The 13298-nt window shown below is 42.6% G+C and overlaps 1 protein-coding gene across 2 annotated transcripts in view; it reads right to left on the bottom strand.

Annotated features, from left to right (window-relative positions):
* Positions 1-12515, bottom strand: part of LOC308266958 (putative RNA-binding protein Luc7-like 2) — a gene marked incomplete at both ends in the record, with an annotated part of 71739 nt that extends 59224 nt beyond the window's left edge. For both annotated transcript variants that reach the window (XM_080701351.1, XM_080701352.1), the window contains one exon: positions 12455-12515. In XM_080701351.1, the coding sequence (XP_080557477.1) occupies positions 12455-12515 (61 nt within the window). The remainder of the gene's footprint in view (positions 1-12454) is intronic.
* Between the last annotated feature and the right edge of the window lie 783 nt (positions 12516-13298).

The following is a 13298-nucleotide window of genomic DNA, read 5'->3' as shown; positions in this document are numbered from 1 at the left end:
CCAGCTGTTATTCCAGTATTTGGAAGGCTAAGACAGGAGATTTGTGGACAGCGTCAGCAACTTAGTGAGGCCCTTTGTAAGTTGGTGAAACCCCGTTTCAAAATAACAAAAAACAAAACCAAAAATAGGGCTGGTGGTGTAGCTGTAAGGTAGAATGCCCCTATGCCCCTGGGTTCCACCCCCAGTACTGCCAAAAGGGCTGGGGGCGTAGACAGAATGCCCCTGATTCAATCCCCAATACTGCAAAACACACACACACACACACACACACGCTTTTACTCCATGTTTCCTTGTTAATACACACTTTTTTTTTTTTTTTTTTGTGGTGCTGGGGATGAAACCCAGAGGCTTTACCTTCAAGCTACACTCCCAGACCTATTTTCTATTTTATTTGGAAACAGGGTCTCACTAAGTTGCTAAGAGCCTCACTAAGTAGCTGAGGCTGGCTTCGAACCTGTGCGATCCTCCTGTCTCAGCCTCCCAAGCGCAGGGATTACAAGTGTGCATCACCACGCCCGGCTTTAATACACACTCAATTTAACCCACTGCATATTTAAACAATTCAAAGTATAGGTCTCATTTTACGTGTTTGTGTGTGCGTCTGGTCTGGTACTGGGGACTGAACCCAGGGTCCTTGCACTTCTTTGGTCTGTGGATGGAACCCAAGACCCCCAGCCCTATTTCTTATTCTTTACTCTCAAACAGGGTCTCAATGAGTTGCGGAGGGCCTCACCAAGTAGCTGAGGCTGACCACGAACCACAGACCCTCAGGTCACAGCCTCCCAAATGATGGGATTACAATCGAGCGCCACCACGCCTGGCTGTCCTTGTACTTCTGAGCTACATCCCTACTCCTTTTATTTTTTGTTTTGAAACAGGGTGTCACTAGGTTACTGTGAGTTTCACTAAATTGCTGAGGCTGGTCTCAAAAATGTAATCTTCCTATCTCGGCCTCCCAAGTGCTGGGATTACAAAAGCATATGCACCATGCCCGGCTAGAGTTCACTTCATGAAAGAACTCACCTTCACCACCATGTCTCAACATAACACAATCACAGATGCTTTGAAAACGTTTAACATCTTGCTATACGTTATACTTTTCAGACATGTTCATTACGTAAGGTAATAAAGTGATGGCATCTGCCTTCTAACAATTGTCTGCGTTTTAGTCTTATTGCACAGGAGCAGCGGCTTTCCTTCAGAACAAGCACACGGGGGACTCTGCAGTTCAGAAAGGCTATACTTCTTAATCCTTTGGTCCATGTGGTCCTAAAAGATTTATAAGTTACACATAGGTAGTATTATTTCCCTCACCATAATCCCCATGGCAAGCTTAAAATTCTTTACAAGCAATGCCTATTATAGAAAAAAATCTCTAAAGCAAGTTCACTCTTGTTGGATATGGCCAAATATAAATGTTTAAAATTTTTTTAAAAATCTAGCCTATGAAAATCCACATAACAAAAGTGGGAAACAGCCATGGTCGAGGAGAAAAAGCTTGCAGTCTTTAAGAACTATCAGAATAGTGATGGCAGAACTGTGAGAACAGAAATGTTAAGTACATCCCAAGGCTCCATTTCATCCTCTGCCCCAAGCCCCTTTCTTCTCCCTATACAAGCAAGAAGTCTTGACAGCTGGCAACGATCAATGCCTCCATATGGGGGAAGGGTGCTTTAGGAAATTTGTCTCATCCTTCTCTTAGATTTAAGAGAGACATTAGAAAAGCCTTAGTTGCTTAAAAATTAACTCATAAAAGTAGGTTATACAGAATTTAAGAGATGTCATAAAAAGTTGCAGCCTGCTAAATTTTACATTTTGATACTTACTTACAGGGCTGCAATTCTGACACAGTAACACCCGTACTCTGGATATCTGGTGCCTTCTATCATCCAGAATTTTCTATACACAAAATTAGAAGTAATGAGAGCTATCTTTGGCTATGAAGAAATAGCTGAAAAGAATCAAAGAAAAAGTGATTGGCTGACTTACCTATTAAAAAAGATAATTTCTCAACAGTTGGTTAACAGCTATAATAGCCAACAAATGCATCCCCAAATCCAAAACCAACATAGGAAAGAAGGGAAAAGAAATGAGAATATCAAAGGACAAATGACAAACAACCCAATAACTATGTTAAAACAAAAAGCAGAAATTGGAATGAAGGAGACGTGAGCCTTAAAACTACTGAAACAACACAGCAAGGAAATACTGTTATCACACTGGATACATAAGACTCCAGGAAGGACTAAGACTGATGGGGACCATAAGGAACTTTATTTGAAATGCTGTGTTCCCTTTTTAAAATTTCACAAAAATATACAAAGTAACATTTGCTCACTCTCATAGGTGGTTTGTTTCCTCTTCCTTTGTGCTTTTACAACATTTTTTTTTCAATATCAGATTTATGTAATTTGTGTCACTTAAAAACAAACCTAACTAGTCAGGCTTGGTGGCACATCCCTCTAATCCCAGTATTAGGTGCTGAGACAGGAGAATCACCAGGTTTGAGGATAGCCTTGGCAAGTACTGAGCAGCTCATCAACCTAGCAAGACTGTTTCCAAATAAAAAATTTAAAAAACATGCCGGGCGTGGTGGCGCACGCTTGTAATCCCCGCACTTGGGAGGCAGAGACAGGAGGATCGCGCAGGTTCGAAGCCAGCCGCGCGCGCTGGCTTAGGAGACCCTGTTTCCCAAATAAAAATGTAAAAATAGGTCTGGGAGTGTAGCCTGGAGGTAGAAGAGCTTCCAGGAACCCCAGTACCACCCAAAAAAAAAAAAAAAAAAAAAAAAAAAACCAGGGCTGGTGGTGTAGCTCGAAGATAGAATGCTTCTGAGTTCAAACCCCAGCTTCACACACAAAAAACAAACAAACAAGCAAATAAACAAACAGAACTTGCTGTGTGTGGTGGGTGCATGCCTGTAACCTCAGTACTTAGGAGGCTGAGACAGGAGGATTGCAGATTCAAGGCCAGCCTCAGAAACGTAACAATGTTATTACAGTGTCACAAGAAGAGGATAAAAACAAATATGCTGGTACTTTCAGTAAATGAAAGGGATGAATAAAAGAGTCTGCAACCTGGGAACACCAGGGAAATAAGAGTCTATTGCTATCAATAATCACAGTACCATACAGCATGTCAACCAATAAATATACAATACCATTGTGGGGAAGTATCCCAACACCATGAGGCAAATTAAATGGTAACACAAGACTTCCTCCCAAGAGTAATACATGATTCTAGACTCTGTGATCAGCTGCTTTCCTACCAAGCACGCCCCCTCTGTTCTCCTGTCCACCATGCAGAATCACAGAGACTTCCCCAACAAAGGTGTCTATGCAGGGTTCTTTTCAAATTCCCATTGTGGAACGAGTGGGTAAAATCTGGACCAAAACACTAAAGTTTTAAAGAGTTGAGACACTAAGCAAACTGAGGTCACTGTACTCCTGCGGTGAGAAAGCGCCCTCTTCAGAGGCCCCGGGTCCCTCCATCTCACAGCTTTCCATTTCAGGCCCATAGCACTTGTGGGTGTGGATACAGCAGCTTTGCCCTCTCTCGTGGATACCTCCAACAGTGTCTTCCCAAGTGGGGAATTTGCACAAAAGATGAACTGGATGCTATATGAGTTCGACGAGGCATTTTAAACACCATTCACTTAGTAAAGTGATTTAAGTCAAGAAAGAAGTTCCCACTGACAATATTTATTTATTTTTATTTATTTATTTTGCAGTACTGGGGATGGAGCCCAGGGGCATTCTACCTTCGAGTTACACCCCCAGCCCTATTTATTATTTTTTATTTTGAAACAGGGTTTCACTAGTTGCAAAGGGCCTCACTAGGTTAGCTGAGGCTGTCTGCGAACAACAATCCTGTCTCAGCCTCTCAAATGCTGGGATTACAAGCATGTGCCACCATACCCGGCAGTATGTATTTAACAAACATGACATATTCTAATTTTTAGCACATAGAACACTAAATAACAATAGAATCAAGCTTTATCTTTGTAACATACCATTTTGTCTTCATTATTATTACTCTTATTTACTGGGGATGGCACCCAGGGTCCTTCTACCTCTGTGCTACACATGGCCCCAGCCCTAATATTTTATTCTTTGTTATTTTGAAACAGGGTCTTGCTAGGTTGCTGGGGCTGGCTACAAACCTAGTTCTTCCTGTCTTAGCCTCCCAAGTACTGGGATTACAAGCTGTGTCACCATGTCCAGGTCACTTGTACTTAATTCTATGGTGATATAAATTCCATTTTAAATTGAATTTTTTGAAAGTGAATTGACAAAGAAAAATGTTAAATAAAAAACAGTAAAAAAAATAGCAAGGGTAATACACAGCTAATATTTGGGAAATATTTGTCTAAAACAAGGTTTCTACAACTTTTAATGTGCATCAAAATCACTTGGAAGATTTTTTTTTTTTTTTTTTTGTGGTGGTACTGGAGTTCCTGGAAGCCCTTCTACCTCCGGGCTACACTCCCAGACCTATTTTTATATTTTTATTTGGAAACAGGGTCTCTTAAGCCAGCGTGGCTGGCTTCGAACCTGCACGATCCTCCTGTCTCTGCCTCCCAAATGGGGGGAATTACAAGCGTGCGCCACCACGCCCAGTGTCACTTGGAAGATTTCTAAAAACAGACTGCTGGCCTCCACAAGGAGAATTTATTTTCTTTTTTTTTTCCTCTCTCTTTTGTGGTACTGAGGATTGAACCCCAGGTATACTACCTCTGAGCTACACCCCAGGCCTTTCTATTTTTTGGTCTAGTTGGGTTGCTGAGTCTCACTATGTAACTGAGGTTATCCTCGAACCTTAAGCCTGTCTCAGACTCTCAAGGTACTGGGATTATAGGTGTGTGCCTCCATGCCCATATTTCTGATCTAACAGATAGGCCCAGGGTTGATCTATCAATTCCTTCCTTCCTCCTTCCTTCCTTCCTTCCTTCTTTTTGTGTGTGGGGGTATGGAGAATGGAACCCAGGGGCATTCTAGTTCATTCTACCTCCGAGCTACACTCTCAGTCCTATTTTTTATTCCTTGTTTTGAAACAAGGTCTCACTAAGTAGTTGAGGCTGGCAATGAACCTGCAATCTTTCTGCCTCATTCTGTCTCAGCCTCCCAAATACTGGGATTATAACCATGTGCCACCACGCCCGGCTGACCTAGGACTTTTCACATCTAGTAAATTCATAGGCGATAGTGAGGTTGTTGGTCTAGGGACAACCCTGGGCCTAAAACTATAATCAACAAAGTTTTTGTTGTTGTTGCTGCAGTACTGGGGATTGAACCCAGGGACATTCTACCTCTGAGCTACACCTCCAGCCCTATATTTATTTTTATGCGGGTCTGGGGATGGAACCCAGAGGCATTTGACCTCCGAGCTACACCCTCTGCCCTATTTTTTTTTTTTATTCTTTATTTTGAAACAGGATCTCACTAAGTTGCAGAAGGCCTCACTAAGTAGCTGAGGCTGTCCGTGAATAGCATCCTCCAGTCTCAGCCTCCAAATGCTGGGATTACAAGCTTTAATTCTTTATTTTGAAACAGGGTCTCACTAAGTTGCAGAAGGCTTCACTAAGTAGTTGAGCCTGGCAGCAAACCTGTGATCCTGCTGTCTCAGCAGCCAAGTACTGAAGTTAGAAATGTGCGCCCCAAGGCCTAGCTCAATAGTTGTTGTTTGTTTTTTTTAAAGGACCAGATACTAAATATTTTAGGTGTGCCTGCCACATGATGACTAACTATCCTACTTTGCTGCTATAAGGCAGAGCAGCCACGGACAATATGCATATGAATGGGCATGATTCTGTTTCAATAAAACTTTATTTACAAAATGCAAGAAGTCATAGAACCAGGTCCTTATCTAAAACTACCCTCAGGCAACTGAAAAGGGTATAATGTATAAAATAACAGTAAGACAGAATATAGTACAAAATTAGGTATACTACATAAACTATCCAATAAATATCCAACTTCTTCTAATGAAAGTAAAGCTTTGAAAAGGATTTTGATTCTAAAAGAGAAAACAAGGCATGCAGAAGTCTGAAGTCTCAAAAAATAAAAAAATCCAAACTTATCATATTCAGAATAAATGCCAAAAGATTCAGCAAGGGCATCTGGTTAAATTCTTTTCACGTTGAGTCAAATAGGTCAAACATCAGTTGTACATGTTCACAACTAAATTAGAACATATGGGTCAATACTGACTGATTTTTAGAAGTTTGGAGATCCTTTTCTCTGACCAATGTTAAATAGCAAAATATAACATTTATTCTGTTGACTAAACTACATACTACTTTCTGATGCCTTTGATTTCTCAAAGTCATTACTTATTAAGTTAAAAATATGAAGCTATAGACAATTTCAGATTATTACAAACTACTTCTCTTTTTCATCTATCTTACAAGAATGACTGATTTGGGCCTTGCCTTCCAATTTCTATCCTAGCAGCTGTTAGTACATGAGAATTAGAGCCAAAAAAGAACAGAATGATTTTTCTGCAGGTGCCGAAGACACAAGATTCCAATCAGAAACTTATCTTCTTTCATTCCCTAAGTCCTTCTCCAGCAAGATGTTCCAAGTTCCATCATCTTGATCTAGAATTTCTTTCTTTTTTTTTTTTTCTTTTGCGGGTCTGGGGATGGAACCCAGGGGTATTCGACCTCCAAGCTACACCCCCTACCCTATTTTTTATTCTTTTGAACAGGGTCTCACTAAGTTGTGGAAGGCCTCACTAAGTAGTTGAGGCTGTCTACAAACCGCAATCTGCTGGTCTCAGCCTCCCAAATGCTGGGATTGCAAGCGTGCACCACCATGCCTGGCTTCATCTATAATTTCTTTTCTTTTCTTCTTTTGGTACTGGGGATTGAACCCAGGTCCATTCTACCTCTGGCTACAGTCCCTGCCCTTATTATTTTTTATTTAGAAACAAGGTCTCACTACGCTGCTGAGGCTAGCCTCACACCTGTCTCAGTCTCCCAAATACTGGGATTACAAACATATGCCACCATGCCTGGCCTAGCCTATAATTTCTTAGTAAACTGCTTAAGTTAGGTAGAACTGCTTCTGCTTTCTCAAAAACTACACTAAGCACTGGACCTTAAGGATTCAATCCATTTCAAGTACCTTCTGGAATCCCATACTTGAGGAGCACCTGTCTCACTTATCTAGTCTTGCCCACACTTAACTATCTTCAGTTTCAAGCCATCCGCTGTCTTCTCAGTCCCTCTGCTCGTCTGGACTCTGGCAACCTCAAGCTTCGGGTGCCTCCATGAAACAGACTCACTAAACCTGACCCTGACCCATGAACCTACTTGCCTTTAAATTCCCCACCTTGAAGATGTAGTTCACTACCTTTTATTCTCACATGACATCCTACCTAAAGTAACTCGTTTACGTGCTGTTTATAGAACTTACACAGACACACAATGTTATTTCAATATTTTTACCTGAAATGTCTCAAGAAACATGCTTACTTGAGATCTAAACAACTGTAGAGAATCCAAGGACAACACAGGGTTCTATGAGGTGACATTTCTATTGTTTTCTGGGCTGCGCTGTAGACAGAAATATTAGAGTATAAAATGCAAAATGAGGAGGGATATTTTGACTGATTCATTATGCAGGCGCTAAAAGAGCTTTCAATGTTTTGGAGATGCCTGGAACCATGATAAAGTCCAATAGTTACCAAAACTCAGAAACTAATTTAGCCTTAGGTTTGCTTAAAGTCTTGTTAGAGAATTTACAAGACCTGGACGAAGACATAAATCATTATTATGTAAAAAATGTGTGCCTGCACATTAAAAGCTACGCCTCCTTCACTAAAAATGAATGACCCAAGTGGAATAAAACAATGGCTTACAACTGACCGAGAAATAAATGTGATTATGTTAATGAGAGAAAATGCACTCAATGTTGATGATAAGGAACACAGGTGACAGTAAAGATGATTTCATAAAGAAGAAAATCCACTCAAGAGAAACATTGCTTCAATTTCTGATTCAATAATTTTTTATTTTGCATATATATTTTGAAGGATTCAGAACTGATTCAATAACTGTGCAGAAAGGCAGTAATGGTACACTGACCTACAGATTATAAAGTTAACCACTTGTAACAGGAACACATAAATTACTTTCTAAATTATATTTTCCTGGCAAACTCCTAAGATGAATATCCTTTCAGTTTTGTATTACATGAACAATATAATTGATCCATGAAATTATGATTAATATCCTCCTACAGTTTAGTATCATGCAGTTTAGTAAGATTAACACCAAAAACAGTTAAAATTGTCTAAAAGCTTTATTTAATTTGCCAAAAGTAATCCCTAACCACGGACCACAGATGATGCCATAAAATTCTATTCTACAGTCTACTTCTTGAAGTCTAGAAGTTGTTTCTGAGGATACACTGTCATTCCTGGCGTGTTTTAACCTCAGAGAGAGTGTGTGCTCCCATCTAAGCAATTAAGGTATATGTGACAGTCAGTCATGGTGGTGCACACCTGTAATCACAGTACTTGGGAGGCAGAGACAGGAAGATCGCAGGTTAAGGACAGCCTCAGCAACTTAGGGAGACTCTCAACAACCTAGCAAGATCCTGTTTCAAAACAAAAAATAAAATAGGGCTGGAGGTATAGCTCAGAGGTGGAGCACCTCTGGGTTCCATGTTCCATTCCCAGTACCACACCAAAAAAAAAAAAAGTGTGATGAGATATGCGACCTTCAGAACAACCTTCTATAACCTCACTAATTTCTAAACTGATGATATAATCTAAATGCACACCCTCAATTTTGTTTAATTTCTACTCTTGCACTTTCCCAGGACTTTGGTGATCAGAACCAGAGACTTACTATAAACAAACTGCATGTGTTGGCGAAGGGCTCCCACCAAGGAATATCTTTGCAATTAATTCAACTTTATAGTCACACAGACAAGTCTCAAACCGTTTTGTGAATTGTCCTGTGGGCTCTTTCCTGCTGCCAAATGGATATGTTCAGGGAAAACAAACTATCTCTCTCCCTTCTATTAATGCTAATAACTGAAACAGAAAGGTATTTGTAAAATACAATTAATCTTAAACTTGAGATAAGACACTAATATCTACTTATGGTCCTCAATTCTTAAAAACTTTAAATGTATTTACTTTTCAATATTGTTTTATTATAACATAGAAGTTATTTGTTTTCCCATATAACAAAGTACAGACTTAACTTGAGGCAAAAAAGGTTAAGTGACTTACCCAAGTTTACAATAAGAGACCAGGTCTCCTGAGTCTCAGCCCAGTGCTCTTTTCTTTAGCCCATGATGCCTTATCAGAAAAATCCAAATACAGTCAGACCCCCAGTTACATGGGTATGAGTTACACTGATTCACATATACAAACTTTATATAGTGTGACCAATGTTTCAACTCACGCGATACCCTGCTTCCATTTATGCAGTATGCCAGGCATCGGCACGATTTTCAGTGGCACACAGGCGGTTGCCACCACCAGGGCCCTAGGCAAAATTGCAAAGAAGGCAAAGTTTGTCTTTGGCCCTCCCACCTCCTGGTCATCCCCCTGCCCAGCCCCCAGCACCACCATGCTGCCCTCTGATTGTCCAAAGATCCCCCCACTTTCACCACTCACCCAGGACTATTCTTTCTTGACATGCCCAGTGCTCCAAAAATTACCTCTGCACTTCCCTGCCACCATAATAATTCCTATTCCTAAGGATTCCAGTGAAGTTTTGGTAATCTAAATGATTAACTGATTTAAGGAATTCAAGATAAAGTACATTTCACTAACAGACTTAATCTCCAAAGATTTTTTTTAAAAAATTAACTAAAAACTCTTGGGAAGGGGTAGAAATCTTTTGAAAGGGAGAACATTTTCCTAGAGCCTCAGGACTCCCGTGCCACCTTCTCTATTCAGAGATAGGACACTAAAGGTTAAGGGGGGGGTCACCGCCACCCTAAGCCTGACAAGAAAGAAGTTGATTTATAGTTAAGTTTCTAGGACAAAAACAAAACAAAACCAAAAAAACCACTTACAGAGCCTTAAATAACCTACCTACCTACCTTTCTATCTCTCTCCCACCTCCTGGGACCCTATTTCCACCTCTTGGTGAAAAAAGACACCACACATTCCCCAAAAACTGTTTGTATGTTATCCAAGGCTTCTCATTATATGATTTAAAATTACATGTGTTATTCAGTGATATATTCGTGTTTCCTTATTCCTGGGTAACTTGACGTTTACTACGTGCTAAAAAAGAAAAATCCTAATTACAGGCCTTAAATTAAATCACATATGCAAATTCATTAAATAGTAATAAGAAAAAATGTTTTGATTCATATATGTGTATATATATATATCCTCTTTTGGATATCTCAAAAACATTCAATTCTTTTCCTTCAAATGGTGTATATCTTCTAATCCAATAAAATCTAGTCATTTCAACTAAATATTAACATGTACTCAAAAACATAAGTACATTTATAAACCCTCTAAGTTTGGAGGCAAAAAAAACCCCCAGTGACAGACACATAAAAAATATAAAACTTATTTGTATACAAAGCAGAATGGATTTTAAGAAATCCAGCTTTCTACTGACACTACACACACACAAATATATGTATGTATACATATATATATATACATACATATATTATCTTTAACCTTATAATACTATAGTCAGCTGCCTAACTGGGAAATTCAAGTGCTCATTACTTTGTTCCATCTACCCTCCTACTAATAAAAGGAAATTCAAAATATGCAGAAAATACCAAAAATGATATTCATCAAGGATTACAAGGATTGTGTAAAGTAACCCTTAATTGATTTGTCAATTTATTACAACAACTGATTATTCTGTTAGTAAGATCCTGGACGAAACCCCTTCCCAGTATCCTCTCATGCTGGAAAAGGAGCCATGTTAAGACATGATGCAGTTATAAAGTAACCATTCTTACCTATACAAGAAAAATGGTAACAGATAAGTTTTTTCCAGTGGCATTTTTAATTAACGTTAACTTTCAAGGGTTCACTACACAAAATTCATTTTCTCTGCACAACCACACACTGGCCTGCATCTACACTTATTTGAGTTCTGTGAAACAAAGTTCCTAATCTAAGCTTTTATTAAAATTGGACAGTTAACACTGAAATGCCACTGTAAATGTACATTGCTAATAATATTTAATGCAGTATTTTCATCTACTCACAGATTTTGCTGCAAAGCATTCAGGTAAATTTTAAAAGCAACTAATAAATTCAAGTATCTTTTCTTATAAATCAAATAATTTTAATAACTTGCCAGAAAAAAAAGCATTTAAATTGCTAAGAAACTATATTCCTAAGCAACATATAAAGACAAATATGGATTTTGCTCCTTTTTTCCCCCGAAAAACATTTTAATGGTTTTTAATCACAACCGGAACTGCATCAGTTTGCTATGGCTGCCATAACTGGGTGGCTTAAACAAAATTTATTGTCTGACAGTTTAGGAAGCAAAAGTCCAAAGCTTTGTTTTAAGGAAAGTACTCAAACTAGATCTTCCCTTCACGCTGGCGTGGATCTGAGTCGAATTTGAAAGAGTACATTATTATCAGCAAAAAAAGCAACAGCATTTCATCATTTTCCTTTCAAACTGTCTTTATGAAAAGGATAATCCAGCACGTAGTGGCTTTCCATGCAGATTCTAGCCCAAGAGCCCAAGAAACTCTTTGTTTCCCTCGATTCTACTTCACTAGGCATCGAATTTCCAAAATGCTTTTAATATTTAGGGACGAATGCAAATTTGGTCAATATTTACTGAACAAAGCCTCTATAAACTGCCTAACAAAATGGAGGTCTCTCGGAAAAACAGGCCATAACATTTTTCTTTTCACAAAATGGGGCCAAACACACCCACTTCAAGAAACCATGGTTTGGGTCAGATTTTCCAGAAAAAAATGGTTATGTGGGGCGGATGGTGCGACTCTGACACCGGGTTAGTAGCAGAGGCTTCCTTCAGACCCAGGAAGTGGGGGGGTCCTCTCTGGACACTCTGAAGGACGGCGGCGAGGGAGAAGCCCGGAGCTCGGCGCTAGGGAACTAGACCAGGGGGCGGAGGCTCCAGCGGTACGCAGGTACCTAATCGGCGACAAAACGGGCCGCCAGGCTACGCGACGGAGACGTGGGCTCTCCCATCCCGGCCAAGGCAACAAGAAAAGCACAAACTCTCCTTTCTGCCCCCAGGCCCCACCTCGCCCCATTGGCAGCGGTTCCCGCCAATCCGCACAGGCACCGCCCCCGAGCCCTCCTGCCAAGCCCTGATTGGACGGGACGGGAGCCGGGGACCTCGTGTTACCAATCTGGGAGCCCCTTACTCAGCCACTCGCGCGCGCCCAGGTGCGCCCACGGACCCCTTCCCGTCGTCGGCCCCAGCCCCTTCCCCACCCCCGGGGCGCTGGCGGAGACTTACCGTCCCGGGAGGTGCCCATCAACTGGTCCAGCATCGCGCGCATCTGGGCCTGCGCCGACATGGCGGCGGCGGGGCGCAGACCTGGCCTACCGGGCGGGGGGCTGGGGAAGGGGTGGGGGGAGGTGCGGCGCTGTCGCGGTGGCCGCCGCCGCCTCGAGGCGTACGGAGGGGGAGCGGAGGGGTCGCGGGCGAGTCCGGGCTGCGCTCCTCACGGCGACGCGGGCGTGGAAGGCGGCAGCCCCGGGAGCGACCCCTGCCCTGGCTCTCGGCCCGGCCTCTGGGATGCAGCGACCCGGGCAGGCCCGCTCTCGCTCCGACGCTGCCACCCGCCAGAAGCCGTCAACACCCCCCTGCAGGCGCTGACGCCGCTCGCCGCCGCCGCGACGGGCGCGCGCACGCTCCCCGCGCACAGACGTTTCCCGCGGGCTCCACCAACGAGCGTCCAACCGCCTCCGCCCCGCCCGCGGAGGCCCAACGGCTCGCGGCGCGGGCGCGCGCGGCCCGGATCTCGCGAGACTCGGCCTCGCACCTACTCGGAGCGGGACCTGCCCCGGGCGCCGGCCCGCCCCCACCCCGCCAGGCGCAGTCTGGCAAAACGTGTCGGAGGGAGCCCGCGCGCCGAGGCCGCGCCGCGCCCTCCCGCAGCCTCGCCCCGCGGGAGCGAGCGCGGGAAATGCCGTCCGCGCCGGAAGCGGCGCGCCGGCCCTTCCGGACGCAGGGCCTCGGCCAGCGGCAACTCTGATCTGAATCTATAAAAACTGGCCGCTCGCCGGGCGTGTCGCTCGCTCCGGTAATTCCAGCCCCTGGGAGGCTGAGACGGGAGGACCGCGGGTTGAGAGACCAG

The sequence above is a fragment of the Muscardinus avellanarius genome, assembly GCF_963383645.1.
Source record: "Muscardinus avellanarius genome assembly, chromosome: 9".
In the NCBI taxonomy this organism is placed as follows: Eukaryota; Metazoa; Chordata; class Mammalia; order Rodentia; family Gliridae; genus Muscardinus; species Muscardinus avellanarius.
The sequence above is the reverse complement of the archived record's forward strand: the minus strand, read 5'-3'. Positions and strand labels throughout refer to the sequence as shown.